This window comes from Megalobrama amblycephala, linkage group LG4, assembly GCF_018812025.1.
Source record: "Megalobrama amblycephala isolate DHTTF-2021 linkage group LG4, ASM1881202v1, whole genome shotgun sequence".
Taxonomy (NCBI): domain Eukaryota; kingdom Metazoa; phylum Chordata; class Actinopteri; order Cypriniformes; family Xenocyprididae; genus Megalobrama; species Megalobrama amblycephala.
The window spans coordinates 26,404,399-26,432,209 of NC_063047.1; the positions used below are offsets into that span (position 1 = coordinate 26,404,399).

General features: G+C 37.6%; 1 protein-coding gene across 5 annotated transcripts; it reads right to left on the bottom strand.

Moving 5' to 3' along the window:
- Positions 1 to 3,379: 3,379 nt before the first annotated feature.
- mvk (mevalonate kinase) lies at positions 3,380 to 27,770 on the bottom strand. 5 transcript variants are annotated; one of them, XR_007184635.1, is made up of 11 exons: positions 27,452 to 27,770; positions 24,831 to 24,978; positions 24,518 to 24,659; positions 23,517 to 23,672; positions 22,540 to 22,643; positions 22,394 to 22,439; positions 22,142 to 22,232; positions 21,051 to 21,170; positions 19,279 to 19,432; positions 4,379 to 4,505; positions 3,380 to 4,010 (listed from the first exon to the last, which is right to left on the bottom strand). XR_007184635.1 is itself a non-coding variant. In XM_048188633.1 (10 exons), exons 1-10 carry the CDS (start codon positions 27,527 to 27,529, stop codon positions 4,456 to 4,458), a joined length of 1,089 nt encoding a protein of 362 aa, XP_048044590.1. In that variant the 5' UTR covers positions 27,530 to 27,770; the 3' UTR covers positions 3,380 to 4,455. The 5 variants fall into 5 exon arrangements, 3 of the variants coding, with proteins under 3 accessions (XP_048044590.1, XP_048044587.1, XP_048044588.1); XR_007184636.1 differs by having other exon boundaries at positions 3,380 to 4,017; XM_048188633.1 differs by having other exon boundaries at positions 3,380 to 4,505.
- Positions 27,771 to 27,811: the final 41 nt, after the last annotated feature.

A 27,811-nucleotide genomic window follows, 5' to 3' on the forward strand; every position in this document is an offset into this window, starting at 1 on the left:
TTAAGTAGCTTTTATAAACATGTCTGAGAAAAAAAAAGGAAATAAAAAAACATTACTGGTGTGTATCTTGAGACAAAACAATGGCACTGACATATTCTAAGATATGTCAATGCAAGTTACCTTGAGTGGGACTAAGCTTAAGCCTTGTCTGTGTAACTGGGGGAATGGGTTTCAAACAACATTGGACATCTTTGGCTTTAATTCTATGGACAAAAATGTTTCAAAATATCATCTTCTGTGTTCTGTAGAAGAAAGAAAGTCATACAGATTTGGAAAAACATGAGGGCTACTTTAACATGACATTACTTTAAATTTGAGGTCTAGGTGATTGCTAACTAAAAAAAAAAAAAAAAAACTATTAAAAGATATGTTTGTTAATTGAAATAATCCTGAAATAAAATAAAATATAAATATTAGATAAACTAGCTTTTAATTTTAAGCTGAAGTACTAAAATTACTAACTGAAATAAACTTATTTAATTTCAAACTAGAAATATTTTTTTTAAAAGTAATAAAAATGACAGAATAAAATTAAACTAAAATAAAAAAAAAGAAAATATGAAAGAAAATAAATAATATTTACATTCATATTATTAAATCATAATTCATAATATTAAAAAAACTACCATTGTATGTATTTAATACAGACACTTTTAGGGACCCCATATTTAAAATGTTAATATATGCAATGAATTTTCACATGTTAAGATTGTATATCGGTTAACTCTTTGGATTTGTTTTGTATTATTTTCTGTAGTTTTTTACTGGGGTCAAATTAAGACAAAGTTAGTATTAACAGAACATGCAGGTTAAAACAGCATAAAAATCTCTTTTTAATTTATCCCATTTTTTATTCTAACACTATAACCTGATATGAAATAATTAAACCTGACAGCCAGTGACAATGAAGAGAGTTCCGGGTTTGATGGGATCTTGAGTGATGTGTGCCATTCAAATCCACCAGTCAGTAGAGGAGACAGACAGAAAGAAGAAAGAAAGAAAGAGAGAGAGAGAGAGATACAAAAAAGAGGAGAGCTGGAACCTCAGGACCTTGAAGGAGATGTCAGTTCAGGGCTTGAGTCGGTCTTGCGCCTGGCTGAATAGCGGTCAGCCCCTCTGCACGCTTCTCTTCCCTGAAAGCATGACATTGCCAAAGGGGGAAAAACACCATTTTATCATTCTGTGCCATTCACACCCTCTCTTTCCCTGTCAAACATGCCATATGTCCCCATCTCAGGGCGTCCTGCCGGCTTATCGAGTGTGACAGGGCCATTCTCACACTGCTCCCAATCACACTCTGTCTCCGGCGGGTAGAATCCTGCTCTGGCGGCACCGTGCAGTGATGGACTGTCAGGGAGAGGGCAGTGACTTCCACAGCAGGGTCGCACCCCAGATAGCCAGAGAGTACAAAGAAGACAGAGAATGCAATAAATGAGAGTGAGTTGTGCCTGAGAGTAAAGGTGAGGCTGTGATGATCATGTGGCCCAAAGAGCAGTTCTTTTCACAACACTATATGTTATGACATCAAAACACTTTTAACATAGTGCATGATTTGTAAACTAGTTCATTTTCACATTGTGGTCACATAACCAGCTCTATATGTATGGCTTTTCTAACGTAGTAAACTTGCTCACCTGAAACAGAATTGCACTTGCAATGGTTACGAGTCCCATGAAACACGAGTTACAACACTCGATAAAATAACTCAAAAGAACTATCTCACATTTGCTTTTGTTAACACTATCAGTTAGGTTTAGAATAGGGTTAAGTGTAGGTGTTACGTTATTTCAAATAAGGACATTTAGCGACACTCACCGCACATTTCATTTTCAAACTGCCACATTACGCACTACAACCAACATAATTAAATGTTGCCAGATTCACATTCTTCTATTTTGGAGAAAATTTAACACGCTTTTAGTGCCGCTCACGGGACATTTCACTTTGAAAGTGTTGTGAAATGTGCAAGAAATAAAGTAATATCATTTTGCAGAAATATCACCAAAGGCACATTTTACCAATAAACCTGGGTTGACTTTATGGCATTATAATTTACTTTTACATCACCAGCAAAGTACATCATTTCAGTTCATAGTTTAAATATAGGGGCTTTCACACCAGGTAGTTATAGGAACTAGCCACCAGGTCAGTCCCCTGAGAACAAATTTTCCCTTTGAGCCATTTTCCTGGTTGCATTCACATCTCCAGTAGGAACTCTGAAGTGATGTAACATTGTTTAAGCGCGGCATTCAATAACGTCAAAAACTGGAGGATGGAGGACTCTGTGATCTGAGCTGTGTTATTGTTGTGTGACATGGGTTTCGTGATAACAGAGATGGAATGTATACGTATAATGCTACTGAAAGAGCAAAACTCTGCCCTCTCTATGTAATTTAACGGGACATGAGACAAAATAAACAATTAACTTACACTTCAAATTAATTTTTTTCCAAAGATGTGTAGATGTTCCAAAGTTATGTAGTTTTTATCACACTGATGTAAGTTCAAGTGTTCGGTTTTTTTTTAATAAGTTTGGTTTTAGTTAGTTATTTGATGCTATAAAAACAGGGTGTGACGTCATGATTGACAGCTGTGATTGACTGGTTCTCTGAGAGAAGTAGTCACTGAGGAACCAAAGGACTTTTTTCTGGATTTTCAGGAGGAGAACTTTAACTTTAATTTCTAAATTTCCACAACTGTTTATTTCACACCGACATAATGAGTTGTTCTGCAGTAAACGGTACTAAACTATTCTGCGGGAGTATGGACGGGGCCTTGATAGTGCACGGCTCCACTTCAGGCAAACTACTGCGCAGAATCGGGTCCAAAGTTCGCTACGCGCAGACTCAGGTCCCGAATCAGCACAAGATGTCAGCACCATATTGGGACATTGGCGGCTTCACTTTTCTATAATGCAAGAGAGTGGAGGTGCGTCATCCATATTTTTTTACAGTCTATGGGTTAGACCCTACTCTGAAGTAGTAGCTAATTTAGTCCCCCCAAAAGGTGTTCCTAGAACTAAAATCATTCCTAGTTCCTGCAGTGTGAACACACCAAAAAGCAGGTACTTCCACCAATAGTTATGAGAACTATGAAAACATTCATCCTAAAAAGGGTGAAACCCCTTTATGTGAATTAGGACAGAGCCCGAGTTCCTTCAGACCCAAAATATGCAAGCATGTGAACGCAGATGCTTCTAACTACGAAAGCTTGATTGTTTGCAATTCAACTGCAGCATCTCACACAAAAACTCAATTTACAGGCAAAAACCTAATAAGTAATTCTAAAAGTGTCCGGTAAAAAAGGGGCTACCAAGATAAAGTGGGCATTTTTCAGCTGGTCATGTGATGTTAACATGAAAAGACCACCATGAAAAGAGTGTGTTTACAACATTTTATACATATTTGTCAAAAATCATATTGATTCCCTTTGTTTTTCAACTGGAAAAAAAAAAAGACAGCTCGCTCCTTTAAGAGTCCGTATTGTGCTGTGCTAGGTTTCAGTTCCTGTGCGGCTCACTGCGTGTCACTCATATTGTGACACACTGCGTTAAGAAACGTTCTTAAATCCACTTGAAAGCTCCATGGAACATTTTTTCTCATTACAGAATATCACTGTCATGTCAGAGCACCTTTCCTCCTGACAGCAATTGAAGTCCAAGGTGACTCGGAGCATTTAACACCTCAAGCATTAATATAGATGAATGCACCCAACGGCGAGCAGGTCAAATGGCTGCCGGGGAGACGGAGGCAGTACAGCTCACCTGGGACGCATGGCGGAGGCCAGGTTACGGCTTCGTTTTCCCGCTCATTAGACCATACCCGCACCTTCTGTTTCATGCCGATCCATGCCGAGCACAGGGAGAGGTCACTCTTCTTAAGCATTTGATGGCGAAATGAGCCTCACATATATGCAGATGACGGTGCCTCCTGATGACTAATGTGTGCTGATTGCTCAACAGCACTAGAAGTCTGGGAAACAGCGCAGGACACGGCGAGCTGTGCAGATGCCTGGATGCTCAACAAGTGAGTAATCAAGAGAAAAGAGGACAAGAAATTAGAGACATTCCTCTGCTGATGATGTGCATGGAGGCAGAAATCAGGAGGCGAGAAAGAGAGAGCGAGAGAGGGACCTAAATTACCTGTAACTAGCATCTCAAATGCAAGCCAATGCAAAACCTAAAGTCTCTACGTCCTTATGAACGTCTCACAGAGCATTTTTCCCTCTTAAAACATATCTGTAAAATGATTGCTAATCTATGCAAAAAAGCAATCAGCAGCTCATGCATAATGCATGAGCACGAGAGACCAATTTTAAAACGCTTTCAGATTATTAGATATTATCAGGAATTCAGCAGATGAAATCTGAACACTCCTACCTGCACAGCTCTAATTACAGCAGCCGAGTGGGCAGACAGGAAGGCGAAGCGCCGGCACGGTCAGGGCCCACCGCAGGTCATTTGCACACATAATTTAAAGCCAAGGTGACTGCAGGACAAATCCAAGCTTCAGGTCCGAGTCATAATAGATGGAGAATGAAACCACAGTATTAGCATGTATATCTCCACTGTTGAAACTGATAGCTGGAGATGAAATGGTTCAATCACTCTAAGTAGCATGGATGATTTCTCATACATCAAGATGGTATATCTTCAATTTTAATTTATTCAAATGCAGATCAAATCGGTTGATCTGCATGAGATGGGATTGAGCTCGGCACGGACGCCGACTGCTTGTTTCAATTTTTATTTAAATGTGCACTCCCGAAATCAGAGCGGGATGTTATATTCTCCATTAAGCGACCAAGCAATTGCATTTGCATCGGATTAAATTACGTTTATCTCTGCGGACAGAGGATGCTGTCTTATCAAATGAACATCTGCATTTTAAAAGGAGAGAGGGAATTGAGCGGAATGTCGGATGACGGAATTAACTAAACTCTAATTAATTTCCGACACGCGGCCGTGTCCGGTCCATCCACAAAGGCTTCATTTAGACACCTGAAAATCCACCGTGCAATCAGCTGTCATTCACAGTGAAATTATGAAAGCTCAGGAAATTCAGTTTGACATTGCAATGAGTATGAGTAATTTTGTGTATTAGGCCAATGTGGATAAAAGCAGCTCTCTCAAGCTCTGTTCCAAAACCTTTTACCAACACAAGGTTCAAAAGGTAGGCAAATTAATTATGCTGCCTCCAAAAATACCTTGTATTCGTCAAATTCTAAAGAAATAAATGCATGTGTCGATGTATAAAGAAAGCAACTTCAGAATGCATTGACGAGCAAATCCGGATGAGACCTGAGAAATGTTAATTATAAACAAAATTTCATTCAATAGTTAGATTAATTAAAAAAAAAAAAAAAAAAAAAAAAATCCAAGAATTTAAATGATTTAAAAAATAATATAAATAGTTTGGTGTCATTAAAAATATTTTTCCCATAAGGATTTATAAAACGCCTTCGGAAAAAGAGTTATATGCCATAAACCAAACTGTACTACGGAAGAGGATTAGGGCCAAGCAATAATAAAAAATAAAACCATCTCGACATTAAAGTTGTTAAATTTAGAGAAAAAACTCGTTAAATTTCGAGAAAAAAGTTGAGATAAAATGTTGAGAATAAAGTCGTTAAATTACGAGAAAAAAGTCGTTAAATTACGAGAACAAATTCGTTAAATTATGAGAAAAATGTCGTTAAATTTCGAGAAAAAAGTCGAGATAAAATGTTGAGAATAAATTCATTAAATTACGAGAAAAAAGTCGTTAAATTACGAGATTTGTAATTTAACGAATTTGTTCTCGTAATTTAATGACATTTTTCTCGTAATTTAATGACTTTATTCTCATAATTTAATGAGTTTATTCTCATAATTTAATGAGTTTATTCTCAACATTTTATTTCAACTTTTTTCTCGAAATTTAACAAGTTTTTCCTCGAAATTTAACAACTTTAATCTCGATATGGTTTTATTTTTTTATTATTGCTGGCCCTAATCCTCTTCCATACCAACCAGCTACAAGGTAAATCACAATATTACAAACTTTGATTCGACACAAAAAGGTATTTGAAAATCTGTCAAAAAGACAAAACAATAAGACTGTGTATTGTAAGCGATTTCTGAGAAATGCCGTTAAGTTAATCGAACCGAGCACCACAAAACACTTGTAACCATACTAGCCAATCAGCAGTTAGGGGGCGTATACACTTATGATGGGGGAGGAGAGACAGTGAGCAAGAGGGAGATTTTGAAGAAAGACTGTAGAAAGAGAGATAGCTGAGAGACATTACAAAAGAGAAAAGGAATAACACTGGAAAAAGAAGAGTTATGATCAGGCAAGAGTTTAAGGACCAGCATTAATATTAGAAATGCTTTGCAGTGCTGGAGAGACCAAAGCAGGAAGGCCTGAAAACGGAGCATTATAAAAAGCATTATTTTGCTCTGCTTCAGCTATGATAAAGAGACATCCACTCTTGCATTACGTGTTCATGCATTTTTGGGGCAAAGCAATTAAGGGAGGGGAATGTTTGTTTGGATTAATTTCAAATATCAACAGTGTTTCTCAGAAATCGCCTACTGAACCTTTAACAGTGTTAATGAGGGAAAGAACTACAATCCCATGAAGCATTGACATAGTTCAATTAAAAATGACACAGAAATACAATACTATTGATTTTAAAAATGCTGACTGGATATATATGTGTATGTATTGTATATACAAGTATTTTGAGAGTGTAGAGAGACTGAATCTACCACATCATTCGCAGTGCTTCATGGGAGTGGGCGGGTGCTAGAGAGTTATTTTGGCGCAATTAGCTTGCTTTGATTGTCTGACTAGTGGACATTTCTTTGCATAATCATCAGCAATATTTTACCAGGAATTCCACTTTTAAATACGATTATTATAAAAATAAGACTAATAATGAAGACTAATGGCTTCAACGAAAACCTTGTAGCTTACAATAGCTCTGCCTTAGAGTTTTATAAGTTATTGTTAAAAATCAATGAATGATTTTGAATGGGAAATGAAAATGAATGGGAAATTTACTTGCAGAAACTGAGTTTTTGTATTTTTGCTGCCTTTGTAGAGCATTCCATATCAGTCACATATAAAGTTTTTGGAACAGAGCTTGAGAAAGCAACAAAATCTCTTCATGTTTTGTGAACATTCTTTACTGTGTGTGTGTTTAGAGCAGGTAAAGGTGCCCTTCCCCGACACCCTCCACTCTGAACTGCTTCGATTTGCTCTGAGAGATTTTCTGAGAAGAGTCTGACAGGCTTCATGCTCTGAGCGTTAGCCAAGCAGAGATGAGCACTGCTACAAAAATCAATGAAACTCTTCAAAACCTACAGTACAACAAAAGAATTACTCTGCAATTAGATCTGTGAACTTGAGCACCCAAACACTACACTTAGTACAGTTCAGATATTTTATATTGTAAAATCAATATAGTATATATATATATATATATATATGTATATATATATATATATATACAGTAAGACTGGCATAATAGAGAATGTTATACTATTTCTCTGCTATAAACTGCTAGAAAAAAAACTGTGGGACTGTGGTGGTGGGAGTATCAGATGGAAATATCATGGTACTCTGATATATGGGTATTATCACGATATTCTTTAAGTACCATTTAATGGTACATGATTAAGTATAATAGTTTGTGATGGCACCATGTTTCCATGGATTATTAAGTTAAAATTTGTTAAAGGGGTGTACAAAGGTTCTCCAGTTATTAAATTAATATGAGGTCATAAAACTTGCATGCATAATCATAAATGAATGATCAAAATGCTATTTAAAATAGTATCACATTTCTACTGCAATTCCCATCTACCTATAAAATATGGTATACTGTTTGATTACTGTTTCATATTATATGGTATTTTCATGGTACTACAAAGAATACCATGGAAATATTGTGATTTAATAACATGGTACATTACTGTTTGTGAAATAACAACTTCAAGTGCTATTAACATACTACACAGAATCATTTATCACTGAACTGATGCTTTAACTGAGACTGTGATCATTAATCAAGACAGGACCTGAAGTGAATTCATCAACCTGAAGTGCCTATAAGACATTACGTTCTCACTGATTCATCCCACCTATTCAAGCTCTCACACAAGAACTTCTTTTCTCTCTCCTACACACACACACACATGCTTCAGCCTCTCGACATGTGCAGGTCTGTGCCAGATTCTTCTGCAGAAGACAGCCTTAATGGGGTCAGCTGACCTCTGCTCTCACTTCTCACCAGGGCCAGGCAGAAGGGGAATGCCTTTCTCCACTCTGAAAGACACACAAACTCCCACACATACTCTCATTTTACACCACCTTGACCCTGACCCTTGCAGCATCTTCTCAAGAGGAGCAGAGAAAAGAGCCCTCCTCAGCTGCAGAGCCACAAGCTCTTGAAGGAAGGTGAGAGGTCACAGGTGGGCAAGACAAAAGCCTTCTCGCGAAATGGAATTGCACCAGGCTTTACTCATGAAATATCACTACAGTCTCGATTTTGCTAAAGTTGCTATGGGTTCAAAATCAATAAGTCTAATGAACTAGAGAGGATAGGAGAGGAAAAGGAAAGCAATGAGAAAAATGGCAGGAAAGAGAAAGGAAATGGAAAGGAAGGGAAATTACAGAACAGGAAAAATGAAAGATGAAAAGAAGAACAGAATAGAAAGAAATGGAGGAGGAAAGTAGAGGGGGAAAAAAGTGACAAAACATAAAAAGGAAATGTGGAAATAACAGGACAGGAAAAGGAGTAGAAGAGAGGAAAGAGAAAAAGGTAAAGACGAAAAGAACAAGACAATGGAAATGGAAAGAATTAGAGTAGAAAGAAGGGGAGAGGGGAAGAAGAAAATTATAAAACATGAAAAGGAAAGGGGAAACAACGTGACAGGAAAAAAGAAGAGAGGAAAAAAGGAAACATTCAGAAAAGGGAAAAGGAAATGGAAAGAATAAAATACAAGGACAGGAAAAAGGAAAAAAAGGGGGAAGGAAAGGCAAAATGTTAAAGGATAAAAAGAAAAACGGGAAAGCGGAAGACAAAAATAAGGAAGTGCAAAACAAGGATGTAAATGACAGGAGGGGGGAAAATTAAAGTAAAGAGGAAAAGGTCAGAAAAGGGGAAATGGAAAGAATAAAATACCAAGACAGGATAAAGGAGAGGAAAAGAAAGGGAAAAGGAATGGCAAAAATGTTAAAGGATAAAAAGGAAAGAGGAAAAGGACAGAAAACAGGAAAGCGAAAGACAAAAATCAGGAAAAGGAGTGAAGCAAGGATGTAAATGACAGGACGGGGGGGCGGAAGTAAAGTAAAGAGGAAAAGTTCAGAAAACCAGGACAAGAAAAGGGAAAAAGAAAGGCAAAATTGTTAAAGGATAAAAAGGAAAGAGGAAAAGGACAGAAAACAGGAAAGCGAAAGATAAAAATCAGTAAAAGGAAGTGCGAAGTAAGGAAGTAAATGACAGGATGGGGAAAAAAAGGAAAGCAAAGAGGAAAAGGTCAGAAAAGGGAAATGGAAAGAATAAAATACCAGGACAGGAAAAAGGAAAGGAAAAAATGTTAAAGGATAAAAAGGAAAAGGACAAAAAACAGGAAATCAAGAGATAAAAATCAGAAAAAGGAAGTGCGAAGCAAGGATGTAAATGACAGGACGGGAAAAAATTCAAGAAAAGGCAAGATGACAACGACAGGATAGATAACAGTAAAGGAAACGGAAGGAAAGGAAAGAGGAAATGGAAAGGACAGTAAAGGAAAGAGGGGTGATGAATGTTACTTTCCCAGTAAAAATGTTATCAAAGGCAAAGCCTTTGGAGAAGATTCAAAAATACTGGCACTCAGAGAGCTGGTCAGATGCTGATTTTTATCCGAGCGACACAAAAAGGACATGCTGCCAGCGCGCTCTTCTGCTATGATCTGTTTACAAGAGCGTCACACAGACAAACTCAAGAGTTCATATCTATCACGCGCAGTGTCACATCCCTGCAGAGAACGAGTCAAACAGCACCACGCAATGCTCGCATGCCCAGAGTAAAGAGGAATAAAACACATCATGTCCTCACATTTACTCCCATCACTCTTGAACTTTGCTTAAACGAACACACGAAAGGGAAATCATTCCGGCTGACATTTCTTTATGCAACGCAACATGCAAGAGACAAACCGAATAAAGCAGGGCTGGGTTGAGTCCTGAATACTTGTTTTTATTATATTTCAATGGCTCTGCAGTTCCTCTCCATCCTTGACCCCTTTTCTTGGCTGCCTCTGTTATCTGAAATAATGTCAGGCCATCCTTAGAATCTATTCATCAGTGCAGAAAGAAGCTGCCGCTGACATTGATAAAAAATACCATCTGTGCCTCGCAGGGAGGAGAGACAGAGAGGTACGGCTCACCCCTCCTCCTCCTCATTCCTCTTCATCAATGCAATTTAAATTGAAGAGCTCAGTGGTAATTAAATTCAAGCTGGGGTTACGGTGGGGGCCGAAGACATGGATTCGATACAACAGAGAATGCGCAAAGAGGACGCCACACAGAGGGTCAAGGTTCACCAAAGGCAGCCTCAGCCAGCCAGTTCCCATTCATTCATACAACCTGTCTGCCTATGCCACACAAAAGCCTTCTGACATTTAAAGAAATGAATAAAAACAACAGAGAGAGGGAAAGAAAGAAGAAGAAAAAAAAAAAAAAAAAAATCAATTATTCCAGATTTTTCCCCCTCCACAAACTGACCTTTTCTCTCTAACATCCTCTGCCAGTTGTTTGTTGGACAGACTTCAAAACTGCCAATAGTGTTTAACTCATAGCCGACCCTATCAAGGGCTCTCATGTCCGAGAGCAGGAGGGAAGGAAGGAGGAAAAGTCGATAACGATTTGGGGATCCATTTTTGTGAAATTGTTTGTCAGCACAAACACGAGGCGCATGACTAGCAGCAGGTCAGGGGGATTTCGGTGGCGGGGGCCGGTCCTGGGCCCCCCTCTTCTGGTTAAAGCCAGCTTTACTCATTCATCTGTTCCCCCTCGAACGGCCGATGCCGCCTTCTCCTCCCTCCGCTAATCCGGTTACCGCATTCACAGGCAGTACCCTCTCTCTTTTCATTACAGCAGATCAAAGATTGAAAAGCGATTCCTCAATCTGTCCGAGGATGAGATCCAAATTGGATCGGGCTAAAGTGGACGTGGCAGCAAGGAGAAAATGGGAAAGGAAGATGATGCGACTCATTTTTACCCTTTAAAGCTGATGGCATCAGGAAAAGCAATATTCATAGTGCGTATAAATAGGTTGGTAGCCAGTTTGTGGGTAAATGCCACACGCCATGATTGACAAGAAGGCAACGCCTCACTTCTGGGGTCTGAGGTCACTTCCTCAGAGCACTGCGATGGTTCCCTTGAGTCAGACTCTTAAACATCAATGTACTCGAGACGTGCAAAAAAAAAAAAAAAGTGCTCTTCGCCTCGAAAGTTTAGGGTCGGCAAGATTTTCTCAAGGCTGCATTCCTTTGCTCACAAATACAGCAAATACTGTAATGAAATACTGTTACAATTCGAAATAACCATATTCTATATTATTATATTTTAAAATGTAATTTATTCTTGTGATGGCAAACTGAATTTTCAGCTTTAGTGTCACATGATACTTCAGAAATCATTTTAATATCCTGATTTGGAGATCAAGAAACAATTCGTATCAATGTTAATATTTTTGAGATACATTTTTTCAGGATTCTTTGATTATAAGAAAGTTCAATAGATTTAAAATTTCTAAGAAATATAATTTTGTAACATTATAAATGTCTTTACTGTCAAATTTAATGGATTTAATGCATCCTAGCTGAATAAACTATTAATTTGTTTAAAAAAAATTAAATCTTATTCCCAAAACTTGAATGATAGAGTATAAGATAAGATGAACAGAGCAAAATAATAAAGCTAAAAAGCATCTTGCACACTTTTTCAACAGGCAAACGTGTCTATGTTGTCATTAAAAGTCACTGTTCAAGCTCTTAAAGGGATAGTTCAACCAAAAATGTCCATTGAAAGTCCAATGTTGTTTTTGAACTCCAATGACTTGCAATATATGGACAAAAATAGAATTTGGTTTCCGCACAAAACATAAATAGCCTAAGACAAAGTAAATATGCTAAAAATATAACAAAAACATACTGATGGGCAATTTCAAAACACAAATCTTTTGTTTCGAATCAGTGGTTCGGAGCGCCAAAATCAGGTGATTTCAGTAAATGAGGCTTTGTTACGTCATAAGTGTTTCGAAATTTCAATAGTTCACTTGACTTGGCCAGTTTGACATGTGATCCGAACCACTGATTCGAATCAAATGATTCGTAAAGCTTCGAAGCTTCATGAAGCAGTGTTTTGAGATCGCCTATCACTGGATATTGTTGAATAAAGTCGTTATTTTGTTTTTTTGCCGCACAAAAAGTATTCTCGCCGCTTCATAACATTAAGGTTGAACCACTGCAGTCACATGAACTGTTTTAAATATGTCTTTAGCACCTTTCTGGGCCTTGAAAAAGGAAATGATCTTGCTGGCAATGCAGGCCTCACTGAACCATCAGATTTTAACGGAAATATCGTAATTTGTGTTGCGAAGATAAACAAAGGTCTTACCGGTGTGAAACGATATGAGGGTGAGTAATTAATGACAGAATTTTCATTTTTTTGGTGAACTAACCCTTTAAGACAAAAGAGGAAGAAAATAAAACTTGCCAGGAAAACTGGGGTCTTGTTGCATAAACAGAGCTGCTTGAGTCCGTGCCATAAGAACTAGTGTGACCAACTAGCAATTAGTTACAGCTAATAAGTCTTACTTTTCGGATTCAAATTAGACCAATCTGCCTTTTTACGTAACTGACTTAAAAAGATATGACCAGTCTTGAAGAAAAAAAATAAGATGACTAACTTGTAAGACTAGTTTATGTAACAGGCCACTGGTCTTTCGCTGTACATTATGGCCTCCTCAATTCCAAAATGATGGCTATGCACCTGGATTAAACATGCTGATGGCTTCACATTTACAAAACTGGCAGCAATAACTTTCAAAGATGTCTCTGGCCTCCCTAGGTCTTCTTAAATTGACTTGTTCAAGCATAAGAGGCTCTGTCCTTCTACCGGCCTTCAGTTTACAGGAACACATTCATCTCAGTACAAATCCATTTTCTTTTCTCTAGCTCCAGGTCTTGTGTGCTGAAGATAGCCCTCTTTATCTGTTCCTCACAAAACACCACTAAAATTACACCCCTCTCCTGGGACTGTGGGGAAATGTGCTCCGCTCTAAGTGCAGAGCGTTTATTTCATCACTGCGCTTCACAGATCAACTTGGGCTGTGTCTGGTAGACAGCCAAAACGCATCCTTGCATCCACTACTTGGCTTCAAAACCGTTCCGGTGCAAAATATTCTGACAAAGAGCAAAGAACTGAAAAGTAATTACTTTGGGTTTAGTGACAATAATACAGCGGCTGTACTCGGTCCAAAATGCTCCAAGCTGTGCTAGTTCTGGTCAGAAATGTGATCCTTGTTGAGAAACATTTTGGCAAATGAGATGATCGTACTATATTTGCTAGGAATACGCAGACAGGCCATGAAATAATAATCTTATGCAACACAGCTTTTTATGAAAAAGAAGAATGGAATTTATTAAATTTTATTTTTAAATTAATTTAATTATTTTTTTATTTAAAATATCTATTATTTGCATTCCATATACACTGTCTAAAACTGACAGTATTAAATCCATGTCTTACACTCTGCTGCCATCTAGTGTCATATATAAAAACATACTGAGTTTGATGTGTGAAAAAATAACATTCACAATGCATAAGCACTTTTTGAATGTAATAATACAAATAGATATTTCTTAATTCAACAGATGATAAGGTTGTGTTTTATATTCTTTTCCAATTTTCAATATAACATTTTCCAAGCATGATTATGAACTACATTTGTTGAACCAAGACCCAGAGTAACAGCAGCAATGAGCATTCGTGCTAATGATGATGATGAAGCATAAAGTACACCGTTTTCTTAGTGTCTCAGTAGCTGTTGAGGATCTTCAGGATGTCCTGACTGAGTGCAGCAGAAGAGTGCTGCTGTACCCCAGGAGCTCCGATACTAGTCTCCCAGCAGTCAAAGCCACAAGACTTTAACTCCTCAACGGTGCTCTGAATCACTGATGTATCTGTCTCTACAAAAAAATGTACAAAAACATATGCATTAACAAGACCTAGAAAAATTACTTTCAACAAAACAAAAGGTACATGGGTTTAAAGCTAAATTGTGTAAATGTGTAATTCCTGCATCAACAATCCAAATTGCAAAATTTTATTCAATAATATAATATAATATATCAAAAGTTTAGGGTCGGTACATTTAAAAATAGACAGAAATTAATACTTTTATTCAGCAAGGATGCATTAAATTGATGAAAAGTGACAGTAAGGACATTTATACTGCTACAAAAGAAATGCTGTTCTTTTGAACTGTCTAATCATTTAAAAAATCCTGAAAACAAATGTATCACGGTTTCCACAAAGATATTAAGATGCCCAAATGTTTTAAACAATGATAAGAAATGTTTCTTGAGCACCAAATCATCATATTAGAATGATTTCTGAAGCATGTGACACTGAAGATGCCAACCCCAAACTTTTGTCTCTTGCGTGAACAGCACAACTTAGCATGCAAGGAGCGTGTGGGTAATAAACTTAGTTTTTATGAAAATATGTTATTGTTACTATTATTATTATTTTTTGTATCTCATGTCTTCAAAACATTGTTCCTGCTGAAATACAACTTTTTTTCCCCAGTTGTTTGTGTCAAGAGCACTGATCATATTCAGGTGGTCTGACAATCTGCCAAACCCTCAAACATGAAACCCAAGAATCTGTGTGTGTACATGTGTGTGCGCATCACAGTGGCTGATAAGAGGATTTGGTCTCTCTAAACCCCTCCTTTCCAAAAGCCTACTCTGCTCTGATTGGTCAGATGACTCAGTCTGTTGTGATTGGTCGACTGCTTACACCGTGTGTTGGAAACTAAATGCCCATTACCATGTCTGAATTTCAGCTCCGGAGGCTTCCTTAGTGCTTGTAAACACAGTTATACAAACAGTAATGATGGCGTCGGTTTTACCTTATCAATTTGAGCCCAAGTCCTCATCCTTTGTAAGTGTATGCAAAGTGAATTTGCTTTTGCAGCACAGAAAACAGTGTCCAGTGAGCCCTCTTTCAGGACTCGGCTACAACTACAGTGTTTGAGGGCAGGTCAAAGTAGATGTTGTTCATGAAGACCACAGGCTGGAATTATGCTAATTTGTTACAAACCTACATGGAACAAAATTATAAACGCAACACTTTTGTTTTTGCTCCCATTTTTCATGAGCTGAACTCAGAGATCTAAGACTTTGTACACAAAAGGCCTATTTCTCTCAAATATTGTTCACAAATCTGTCTAAATCTGTGTTAGTGAGCACTTCTCCTTTGCCGAGATAATCCGTCCACCTCACAGGTGTGGCATATCAAGATGCTGATTAGACGGCATGATTATTGCACAGGTGTGCCTTAGGCTGGCCACAATAAAAGGCCACTCTAAAATGTGCAGTTTTATCACACAGCACAATGCCACAGATGTGCAATTGGCATGCTGACTGCAGGAATGTCCACCAGAGCCGTTGCCCGTGAATTGAATGATCATTTCTCTACCATAAGCCATCTCCAAAGGCATTTCAGAGAATTTGGCAGTACATCCAACCAGCCTCATAACCGCAGACCACGTGTAACCACACCAGCCCAGGACCTCCACATCCAGCATCTTCACCTCCAAGATCGTCTGAGACCAGCCACCCGGACAGCTGCTGCAACAATCGGTTTGCATAACCAAAGAATTTCTGCACAAACTGTCAGAAACTGTCTCAGAAAAGCTCATCTGCATGCTCGTCGTCCTCATCGGGGTCTCGACCTGACTGCAGTTCGTCGTCGTAACCGACTTGAGTCGGCAAATGCTTACATGGGGGCGGTCGTGGCCTAATGGATAGAGAGTCGGACTTGTAACCCAAAGGTCATGGGTTCGAGTCTCAGGTCCGGCAGGGATTGTTGGTGAGGGGAGTGATATTCCAGCGCTCTCCCCACCTTCAATACCACGACTGAGGTGAGACCCTTGAGCATGGCACCGTACCCCCAACTGCTCCCCGGGCGCCGCAGAAATGGCTGCCCACTGCTCCGGGTGTGTGTTCACGGTGTGTGTGTGCACTTGGATGGGTTAAATGCAGAGCACAAATTCCGAGTATGGGTCACCATACTTGGCCACATGTCACTTCACACATTCGATGGCATCTAGCACTTTGGAGAGGTGTTCTCTTCACGGATGAATCCCGGCTTTCATTGTACAGGGCAGATGGCAGACAGTGTGTATGGCGTCATGTGGGTGAGCAGTTTGCTGATGTCAATGTTGTGGATTGAGTGGCCCATGGTGGCGGTGGGGTTATGGTATGGGTAAGCGTATGTTATGGACAATGAACACAGGTACATTTTATTGATGGCATTTTGAAAGCATAGAGATACCATGACGAGATCCTGAGGCCCATTGTTGTGCCATTCATCCACGACCATCACCTCATGTTGCAGCATGATAATGCACAGCCCCATGTTGCAAGGATCTGTACACAATTCCTGGAAGCTGAAAACATCCCAGTTCTTGCATGGCCAGCATACTCACCGGACATGTCACCCATTGAGCATGTTTGGGATGCTCTGGATTGGCATAGTGTGTTCCAGTTCCTGCCAATATCCAGCAACTTCGCACGGCCACTGAAGAGGAGTGGACCAACATTCCACAGGCCACAATCAACAACCTGATCAACTCTATGCGAAGAAGATGTGTTGCGTGAGGCAAATGGTGATCACCAACCCCCCCTTGATATGACGGATTATCTCGGCAAAGGAGAAGTGCTCACTAACACAGATTTAGACAGATTTGTGAACAATATTTTCCCCCATCTTGATATGACGGATTATCTCGGCAAAGGAGAAGTGCTCACTAACACAGATTTAGACAGATTTGTGAACAATAATTGAGAGAAACAGGCCTTTTGTGTACATAGAAAAAGTCTTAGATCTTTGAGTTCAGCTCATGAAAAATGGGGGCAAAAACAAAAGTGTTGCGTTTATAATTTTGTTCAGTGTACATAGGTTTGTGCAAGGAGTAAAACTGGAATTACTGACAAATTGTTTCAGGCAGTTCATAATCGGTTCTTTCTTTTGGGAGACAACTACATAACACACTACATGAAAAGTAATATCTGAAAAAGCCTAGTGGGGGACTTTAAATAACGCTGAGATGGTAAACAACCTGATTTAAAGGAGCAATAGGACACACAACAGCTAAGAAAGACTCATCCTGTCTGCAAATCAAATGAAGAAAAGGACTTTACTTCAGAAATCTCAATTCAGCCTTAACAAGGCATGCCTAGAAATAACAATGTCACATACTCAAGCTGCTAGACTAACAACATCAAATCATAATCCATCCATCTTTATTGGAGGCTGTTTTTGAGGGTTCTAAGATCCTGATTAAAATTCAATGCGTTAGTGGCTTCAGGCGTAAACAAAGAGTGTGGCCCAGTCTGACAGCTGCTGCGTCAAGTTGTTAGCTTTGTCAGACAAGAGTGACAAGCAAGATTTACCTCACAAATCGCATTTAACAGTCATGCAGTCTGCAGGGTGCCACCCTCATGGAGACTGTTCAAACAATATGTAGCAATCAGACTGATTAACCACAGGTAGCATTTCCAAAATATACACCATAGGGTTCCATGAAGACATTTCATACAAAAACAACAATGATTGGTACAATTATAATAAATCAGGTGTCAGAATTGACAGAAGGTTATCTAGTTGTCTACACAAATGCATCACAAAGTCCTAGTAGCCCATTACAAGTAATGCAAGTTACGTAATCAGATTACTTTTTTCAAATAACTAGTAAAGTAACGCATTACTCATAAATTTACAGCAAAATATCCGAGTTACATTTCCAAATAAGTAACGCAAGTTACTTTGTTTTCCCATTTATTGATTGACAGCTCTCCTGTCCCCATGCTGAGAGAAATCGGGAGTAAGTGCAGAGGAGCTGCGTGCGCAGTGTAAACATGATGGCTATTGTAGTTTTAGACTAAATGTGAGCAGGCATTAGGCAGTGTGTCCACCAAAGCGTTTTTAGCCAGTTGAAAACACTAGGCGCTCTGCTGAAAATGTCTAGCTGTGGGCGCTTGAGAATGCTTTGGCAGTGCAGCGGGGTTTTTTTTGTTTGTTTGTTTGTTTGTTTGTTTGTTGTTTTTTCCAGTTGAGAAGCTTTGTTTGCTATGATACGTAATATCCGTGGAAGTGTTACTAGCATCTCATTTCACATATAGTTTGTTTCTGTGTTTTTTCTTTATAAAAACGTCGATACAATGTAAAGTATTTGCTCTGGCTCTTTAAATTATTCTGTTACATTATTATGCTTGTCATTGTCATCTGTTGACGTTGTATAATCAGAATGTGGCGGTTAGTCGGTGTTGTATTTGTCCCGCCCCTCCTCCACTGTGATTGGACAGCTGGGTTAAAAGTGACAGTGATGAGCGCTGCATTTTTCAACTCTCGATGACTGCTTAAAAAAAAAAAAAGCCCCTTGATACGCTCCTGGTGTTTTAAAAACGTGGCGCTCCCATTGAAAACAACTGGAACAATACGCTAGCCGTGGGAAAAAACGCATCGTGGACACACGACCTTACTCATCTCACTTGCACAAAAATATGAATAAGCAAAATTGAAAAAAAAAGAAAGAAAAAAAAAATAGTAAAAGTAGTTAAGCATCACATTTGCGTGTTTTTTAATAGCTGAAGTAAGAGTGTTGAACTTTCTTCTCCTGTGTCATATTCTTCTGCGATCAAGAATGGCAGCACAGCTGAAAGGTTTGTTTAAGCTGCGCCCTCTACTGTACAGGCATGAATTTGCATTTCTTCCAAGCCCAGGCCAGGTGAGAAAAAGTAACACAAAAGTAGCGCATTACTTTCCATAAAAAATAACTAAGCAATGCAATTAATTACTTTTTTAGGGAGTAACACAATATTGTAATGCATTACTTTTAAAAGCAACTTTCCCCAACACTGAGCCCTAGCAACCACATATAACATAAAGGCATTGATTTTATGCATGGACAAGCACCAAAAAATTTTTGTTACTCTGGGCTGTGTATTGGTACCTGGTCGTAGGAGAGTGATTCCACAGCCTCCTCCTCCTGCCCCGGTCAGTTTGCTGTGCAGCCCCCTGGCCAGAGTGACCCTACACAGTGTGTCCAGGGATGAGTGACCCACACCCATCACATTCAGATGGTGCTGGTTTATATCAATCAGCTCCTGATGACAAATGACACACAGAGAAAAGTCTAAAAAGGATCAATAACATCCATCCATAAAGGCTTTCTATGAATAAAAATATTGATAATTTCTTTGGTCTTTTGCCACTTTTTATTTAAAGTAAATTTGAGGGAGGACAGGAAAGTGTGGGCAGAAACAGAGGAACAGGATAAAGATTCAAACTTGCTTCAATCTTGTGCACAACACAAATGAACATGTAAATGCACAAGCTGTTGGGCGATGTGTCCAACAACAGAATATCTTGTATAATGTAACAAGATTTGCAGGAATACAGTAAACTGTAATTGATCATTATACGGGTTGTTCACTATACAACATTTTCTGTTTGTTGCAAATGTGATAGATATGAGTCAGAGATTGTACTATATGACCCCAGAGACATCTTGGGTTAAAGCAAAGGCAGACTGTGAAACATCAACTTTCATTTATGTCAGACTGTATGATATATGTCTCAGCTAAGATTTGGTCACAACTAATTGGGAATTTTAAGTCACCAGCCCATGTCCATTCATACCAACTCATTTATATGCAAAAATTAAATGACACACAAACCCAGCAACTAATTTTAATAATGTTAGTAATGTTTCGCCTAGAAAATAACACAAAGAAAAACCAACAATAAATCTAAAATACTCTACCATTCAAAAGTTTGGGGTCAGTGAGATTTTATTTTTTTAAAATAAAGTAATACTTTTATTTAGCAAGGATGAATTAAATTGAACAAAAGTGACAAAAGACATTTACATGATTACAATAAATATATTTCAAATAAATGCTGTTCTTTCGACCTTTCTATTAATAAAGAATCCTAAATAAAATGTTAATAATAAATAAAGTATTTAAGTAAATAATTAATAAAGTTTTCCAAAAAAATAATACCAAAGACTATAGAATAACACAAGACGTGTCACTCGTATTGTTTTGAATGGGAGAAAGTGTAACGCGCAATATGGCGGAATAAGTCCCGCCTTCTAAAGCCAAGAGCCAATCGCCGACTGGTAAAGTCATCGCGTCACTTCAGCGGCCGTTAGAATCACCGGTTTCTATAGAAACAGTCAGACGCGCGCCTCCAAAGAGACGCGCATTTAGGTCTGTGCATGCGCGTTAGCTTGATCCAGCTTGAAAAAAATACAGTTTTTTTTGTCATGATTCGAGCGTTTAGAAACTAAATGTATGAGTCGGTTGTTGTTAGATTTCATTGGTGATTTCAAATATGAAATTTAATCGTAAGGTTGGTGAACAGTTTTGGAGAATCTGATGTTTCCCCATTCAAAGAGATAGGAGCTGCATGATGCCCAGGATGCCCGAGAGGCGTTTCAAAGATGGCCGCCGAGTGAAATCAGTCTTAAAGGGACTTTGATAATACACATAATAAACGGTTTTCAACATTAATTGTACGAAAACTGTATTAAAGCAAGCAAGCAAGTGCTGATTTTTTTTCCTATCATGAAAGTAATCTTTACAATTCCCCAAATTTGTCTCAGACAGAAAAAAAATGTGGCAAAAAATGAAAACAATGTCTGACGCAAATAATAATATACATCTATTAATAAATGCACATTTCCTTCTTTATGAGGGAAAAGCTGTGTGATTGTACCTCTAGTATGTTGTAGTGCTCAGCTGAAGGTCCGTGTGCGGCCATCTCTGTGAGAGTCTGTTCACAGGTGCAGGACACAGCGCTGACAGACTCCAGAACCGGCTTCATTACGGAGGGAAACTGCAAAACAACACAGTGCAGAGGACTAAAAGGAGAGATAAGTGCTGCACAAACACAAGTGAGGGAACAACATTATCCATCAAGAAAAATTATCAGCTTAAGCTTGTCACAGTAAAAGATAATTATAATTGTCATCCTTAGTCAAGCAGAATATCTCCATACAACTGCAACTCTAACTCTTCCCATTTGAAAACAAGAGTCCGATGTACTATGTCGCTGACATTCTCTAATAACTGATGAATGCACGATAAGTTGACCAATGAAATCGGCAGCAGGGTGGGGTTTGTGATGGTTTGGGGTTAAAAATATCATGCCGTTTTGCCAGCTGCCATTAAATTGGCAGACTAAGAAGAATAATAGTGAATTTATGCCACCTAGTAGGCTGGAGTGTGAAGTACTGGCTGGCACACAAAAAAATCAATGGGTGCTTTACTAAGTGTCAAGTTGAAGCATGATGTACTGCCATCGTGCTGAATTCAATCAACCAGATATTCTATAAAATCTCCTTTTGTGTTCTACAGAAGAAGGTAAGTCATGCAGTTTGGAATGACATGAGGGTGGGTCACGATGAATCATTTTTGAGTCAACCATACCTTTAAAGCAAATTCTAAAAGAGGGTGGAAAACTAAATGACGCTTGTTCATGGCTTATTTCTTTGACTAATAACGCCACAAAAGTGTAGAATATGACCCCTTTCAAGTCTGTCCTGACTCTTTACTCTTTTCCACCCCAATAATACCGGAATTCCACTTCGCAAATCAGGATGTGCCAGCAGTGAGGCTACCTGCTGCCGTTGTCAGGGTAACAGAGCACAGGAGCGTTGGCAGAGTGTTTCATTTGGAGCTCTTATAAAAGGCACTCAGCAGTGGGCCCCTGGAGTGTTCCTCCCTCACACAACACCGGCCATTATGCTAACTGAAGGGCACAGGAATAAAAATATGGAAGAGGGGTGTGGAGAAGCCATTTACTACCTTGTTAATTTTGTCCTTCACTCCAGAAACAAGCACTTTGGTGCTACGTGGTACTTTGGTGTTAGTGAGAAGGATTCTCAGAATGGGGACCCTGGGGAGGAAATGAACCCAATAACACACTTAGAAAATTCTGTTGCTTCTGTAAGTTCACTGAAATAACTTTTTATATACTTTACTGATAAATTGGAAAAGTTACTTTATGATAATGAAAAAATATATTGTGAAAATAATGTTTGCAGAGTAAAATATTACCAGCTTAGTGGAGTTATATTCCCAGCATGGTATCTTAAAAAGCCACCTGTTATAGAAAGCATAAAGTGATATAGTGCAAATAAAATACACCAAATGAAGAAGCATCATGAATGCATAAGAATGCAGTCACAGGTTTAGAGTCATACCCCATGTGCCCACAGCATTATCCACCCCTGAAGGGTTACCATGGATGATCTTCTCGCCCATGAACGCCCACCTGTTAATCAGCTCCATCTCATCTTTACACCATCTACAACACAAACACAACATTTTCAGTTAACGGGAACACAAATCATTCTTGCTGCTAATGTCATTAAAAAAAGTCAAAGGGCAATATATATATGCACTGCCGTGAAAGAGTTTTTAAAAAAGAAATTAATACTTTTATTCGGAAAGGATGCATTAAATTGATCAAAATTGTCAGACATTTATAATGGTACAAAAGTTTCCACAGAAATATTAAGCAGCACAACTAATGGCTGCTGAGAATTCATCTTTGCCATCAGAATAAATCTAATTTTAAAATATATTTTAAAAAAGAGAGTTATTTTAAACTGCATTAATATTTCACAATAATAGTGTTTCTACTGCATTTTTGCTTAAATAAATGCAGCCCTCTTAGAAGACATCTTTCGGAAACATTTTACCCACTTCAGGCCTAATGTTTTTGTTGTTGTTTTGCCACTTTTATTGAGGAAAAAAAAAAGGGTAGGAAGAGGACAGGAAAAATGATGGAGGTTATCATCTGCGGAAGAACTGCAGCTAAATATAACTGAACATGGTCAGAAGAGCAATTCTAAATTGTACCCCTTTTTATCCTTTTGAGAGGACAGAGGAAGGACAAGAACTTTGGAATTCCAAGTTAATATCTCTGCTCCTTGGTTGCTTAATCTATAAGATGAAACAGATGTATCCATTTTGAGGATTGTGTAGCCTTTTTTTCTGACAATCTAGGCTGGGAACCAAAAAGTTGCAGATTATTTCAGGGGGACTCTCCCTGTAATGAATGACTGTAAGTCACTTTTAACAAGATAACACTTTTAACAAGTTCAAAGTAAATTAAACAATCCTTACCTACATTATCTACATAAAAGCCCCATAATCGATTGTAATGAAGTGTTACCTGGCTGACTCCTGCTGTGGCGTAAGAGGAGATGATATGGTCCCTCTGGCAGACAGCAGAGCGGCAGACAGGCAAACATTATAGGCAGCACTGGAGCCTAAACCAGCTCCTGTGGGCAACTCTGACCACACAGACACTGTGATACTGGCCAGATCTCTGAAAAAAAAACAGCAGCAAATGTCAAAAGCACATATTACAAAAATGTTCAAATGAAGCTTTCAAATATATGCAGATTTAAAGTGTTAAATCTGAACCCCTATTATGCTATTTTAAAGTTTCCTCATTTTGTTTTGGAGGTCTCCTACGATAGGTTTCCATGCATGCATCCAAGTTCAAAAAACACTTTAACTTCTTCATAACATACAATAAATTATAAGATCAACTCTTTTCTCATAGGGTCTGAAATGGTTTGATCAAGGATCTGGTCTCTCTAAACCCCTCCTTTCTGAGAGCCTACTCTGCTCTGATTGGTTAGATGGCCCAGTCTGTTGTGATTGGTCAACCGCTTACAGCGTGTGTTGAAAACGAAATGCCCATTACCATGTCTGAATTTCAGTTTCGGAGGCTTCCTCAGCACTTGTATACACAGTGATACAAACAGTAGCAATGGTGTCTGTTTTACCATACTGGATTTGCTTTCGCAGCAGAGAAAACGGTGTCTTCTCATCATGTCGACAACACAAACCAAGCTCTTCTGGGCCTCAATTCCAACTACAGTGTTTGAGGGCAGGTCAAAGTACACATTGTTCGCAAGCAGCCAATAAAGACCATAGGTGGGTATTATGCAAATTTGTTACAAGCCTATATATAGGCAGTTCAGAATCTGTTCTTTCTTTCATGAGACAACAAAACAACATTTTTCATGCACTTTGATCTTTGAAACTTTGCAGACCTTTACATTCACAAACAGCTATATTACACATTACATGAATGGTAATATCCAAAAAAAGCATAATATGGCACTTTAATAAATGATGCAGAGAGTTTAACAGTGTTCTTACTCTGCAAAAACAGTCAGGTACATGTAGAGGAAAGCCAACACTGCCATGCTTCTTGTGTCTGTGGAATCATCTGAAATGCCCGTGAATTCACGTAGTCTCTTCAAAAGATCTGCGTCAAGTTCCTTCAGGTCTCCCTGCTCTGCTAAAACAATGAACAGTCAAAGGAACACAGGCCAGAGATGATTGCTTTCCGACACTGCATTATTATTACAACTTTAATAAAGAGGCATGGAATATACAGGAGTAAATGACAATTTTAATTTTTGGGTGAACTATTTTATTAACAAAAAAACAAATATCTATCTCCTCTCACCTTTACATCCAGCCAGAAGAGGCTGCAGTGCAGTTATTTCCCAGGACAGGAAAGTGTCAATATTGGGGAGGTTAATGCGCACTTCACCGGATGATGTGGACTGCAGCCGCAGGAATGTGCGCAAATTCAAACTCACAGCCAATGCAACCTGTTTAAGATTGATCAAGAACAGAAGTTTCAGTTTTCCAACAGTACATTGGACACAATAAACCTGATTAATCTCATCTTTGATTTTTTCTAAAATCAACACTGCAACAGTTGTTATTAAACAATAAGAAAGTAAATAATACCTACTAAATAAATATTGGTAAAAACAAAACAGTAGCTGATACTCTGTACATATTGCTAAAAATCACACAACAAAGTTTAATTTTTCAAGTTAGTTTTTGACTTGTAATACCAACATTTCATAATATTTTTAGTGATTTAAAAATTATTACATCGCCTCAAAATATCAACTTACATAATACTTATTTTATGTAGCAAAATGGAAAAACTATAGATATTAAAACTATATACTACATAAAAAATACATATTTATATAAACACATAAAAATTAAAAATGATTCACACAATGGAACCCAAATACGATAAATCCAGAGCTGGGTGGTAATGGATTACATGTAATCTGGATTACGTAATCAGATTCCAAAAATCAAGTCCTTGTAATCAGAGTAAACTACTTTAAACTACTTTAAAATACTTGTAATCAGACTACAGTTACTTTTTTTATGGATTACATGATTACATATTGTTTACACAATGGCAGTAAATTGTTCACATTCACATTCATTGATTCTCCTAATTTTTCATTTTTTTAACATTTATATTTTTTTCATAATAAACCTGCCGCTTATATACGTTCGTGATTCTTTGAGTTTTTCCAGTGGCGAGGGGGACATAGAGATGAAATATTGATGAATATAAATGAAATATATACAGTACAGTCCAAAAGTTTGGAACCACTAAGATGTTTAATGTTTTTAAAAGAAGTTTCGTCTGCTCACCAAGGCTACATTTATTTAATTAAAAATACAGTAAAAAACAGTAATATTGTGAAATATTATTACAATTTAAAATAACTGTTTTCTATTTGAATATATTTCACAAAGTAATTTATTCCTGTGATCAAAGCTGAATTTTCAGCATCATTACTCCAGTCTTCAGTGTCACATGATCCTTCAGAAATCATTCTAATATGCTGATCTGCTGCTCAAGAAACATTTAATGTGTACAATTGTACAAAATATTTGTGTACAATATTTTTTTTCAGGATTATTTGATGAATAGAAAGTTCAAAAGAACAGTGTTTATCTGAAATCTAATCTTTTGTAACATTATAAATGTCTTTACTGCCACTTTTGATTGATTTAATGCATCCTTGCTGAATAAAAGTATTCATTTCTTTAATTTCTTTTAAAAAAAATAAAAATAAAAATTCTTACTGACCCCAAACCTTTGAACGGTAGTGTATAATGCTACAGAAGCTTTGTATTTCAGATAAATGCTGTTCTTTTGAACTTTCTATTCATCAAGGAATCCTGAAAAAAAAAAGTACATAACTGTTTTCAACATTGAAAATAATCATAAATGTTTATTGAGCAGCAAATCAGCATATTAGAATGATTTCTGAAGGATCATGTGACACTGAAGACTGGAGTAACGATGCTGAAAATTCAGCTTTGATCACAGGAATAAATTACTTTGTCAAATATATTTAAATAGTACACAGTTATTTTAAATTGTAATAATATTTCACAATATTACTGTTTTTTACTGTATTTTTAATTAAATAAATGTAGCCTTGGTGAGCAGATGAAACTTCTTTTAAAAACATTAAAAATCTTAGTGGTTCCAAACTTTTGGACTGTACTGTATATGAAATAATATATATATATATATATATATATATATATATATTAAATATTTGATGTAGCAGTGATATTGCTGTGAATTTCATGTTTTTCAATATTTGTTTTTGTAATGTTGCTGTTTTCTAAATTTACATAATTTTAAGTAAATATGTTTTTAAATCATAAGATGTGATTTTGTTTTATTCAGTGTTACTATCAGCAAACACTAACAGGACATTAGTGTTAGTGTTTTGAAGTAAATGTCCATACATTGCACTTTAAAAAGAATCTGTTGAGGCTCTTGTTGGTGAATAGAATATATTTTTTGGAATATATTTTTTCACTGCATCTGTCAAAATAGTACAAGATTATCCTACAATATATGTGACATCAAATAAGGGTCAGCACAAAAGTAATCTAAATGTAATCCAAAAGTAGATTACATTACCAAAAATGTGTAATCTAAGAAATTATATTACTGATTACAAATTTTGTCATGTAATTTGTAATTAGTAACTGATTACACTTCATAAGTAATCTATCCAGCTCAGGATAAATCACAAAAAGACTACTCCAAATGATATTCAGGACCATAAAGCACATCAGCTTTGCATTTCTGCAAAGTTTTTTCAAAATCCTAAACAAAATATCCTTCAAAACTATGATTTTTGTAAACCAATGACTTTCTAAAACACTTCAATGAGAGAAAAGGGAAACTCGTCCATTAAAAGACATCAGTGTTGGGGTCTGTGATGATTAAACACCCACCTTTCCATGCACGACAGAATGCTCACCGTGGAGAATTACTTTCCCTGGTGCTGAAACGAACAACTCTCTTGTTTGCATCCTGAATATTAGAGCTTTATAATGGAGCTTTTTGCAGAAAATGTATCAGTATATGCAAAACAAAGCAATAAAACCTTGCTAAAATCTCGTATTTGTTCTCATTCACCGACCTAAATTCACCGCACTATTCTTCTAGAAGTTTAAAAAGAGCAGTTTAGCTCAATAACCGAGATATCCTGAGGTAAAGTGTCATGCATCGCTTCGGCTTGTCCATTGCCATACACGTGAACCTTCGCTATAGTCTGAAGCAATCAGGATTGAGCTCTCACATCGCTGACTCTA

What these genes read in the sequence shown, in the direction of transcription:
- mvk (XM_048188630.1), bottom strand. Translation starts at nt 27,529, where the DNA reads ATGCAAACAAGAGAGTTGTTCGTTTCAGCACCAGGGAAAGTAATTCTC. An exon ending in CCACAGCAGGAGTCAGCCAG is followed by an intron (nt 22,644 to 23,516) that starts GTAACACTTCAT and finishes TTTGTGTTGTAG; the next exon opens with ATGGTGTAAAGATGAGATGG. An exon ending in AATATAACTCCACTAAGCTG is followed by an intron (nt 22,233 to 22,393) that starts GTAATATTTTAC and finishes TTTCCTCCCCAG; the next exon opens with GGTCCCCATTCTGAGAATCC.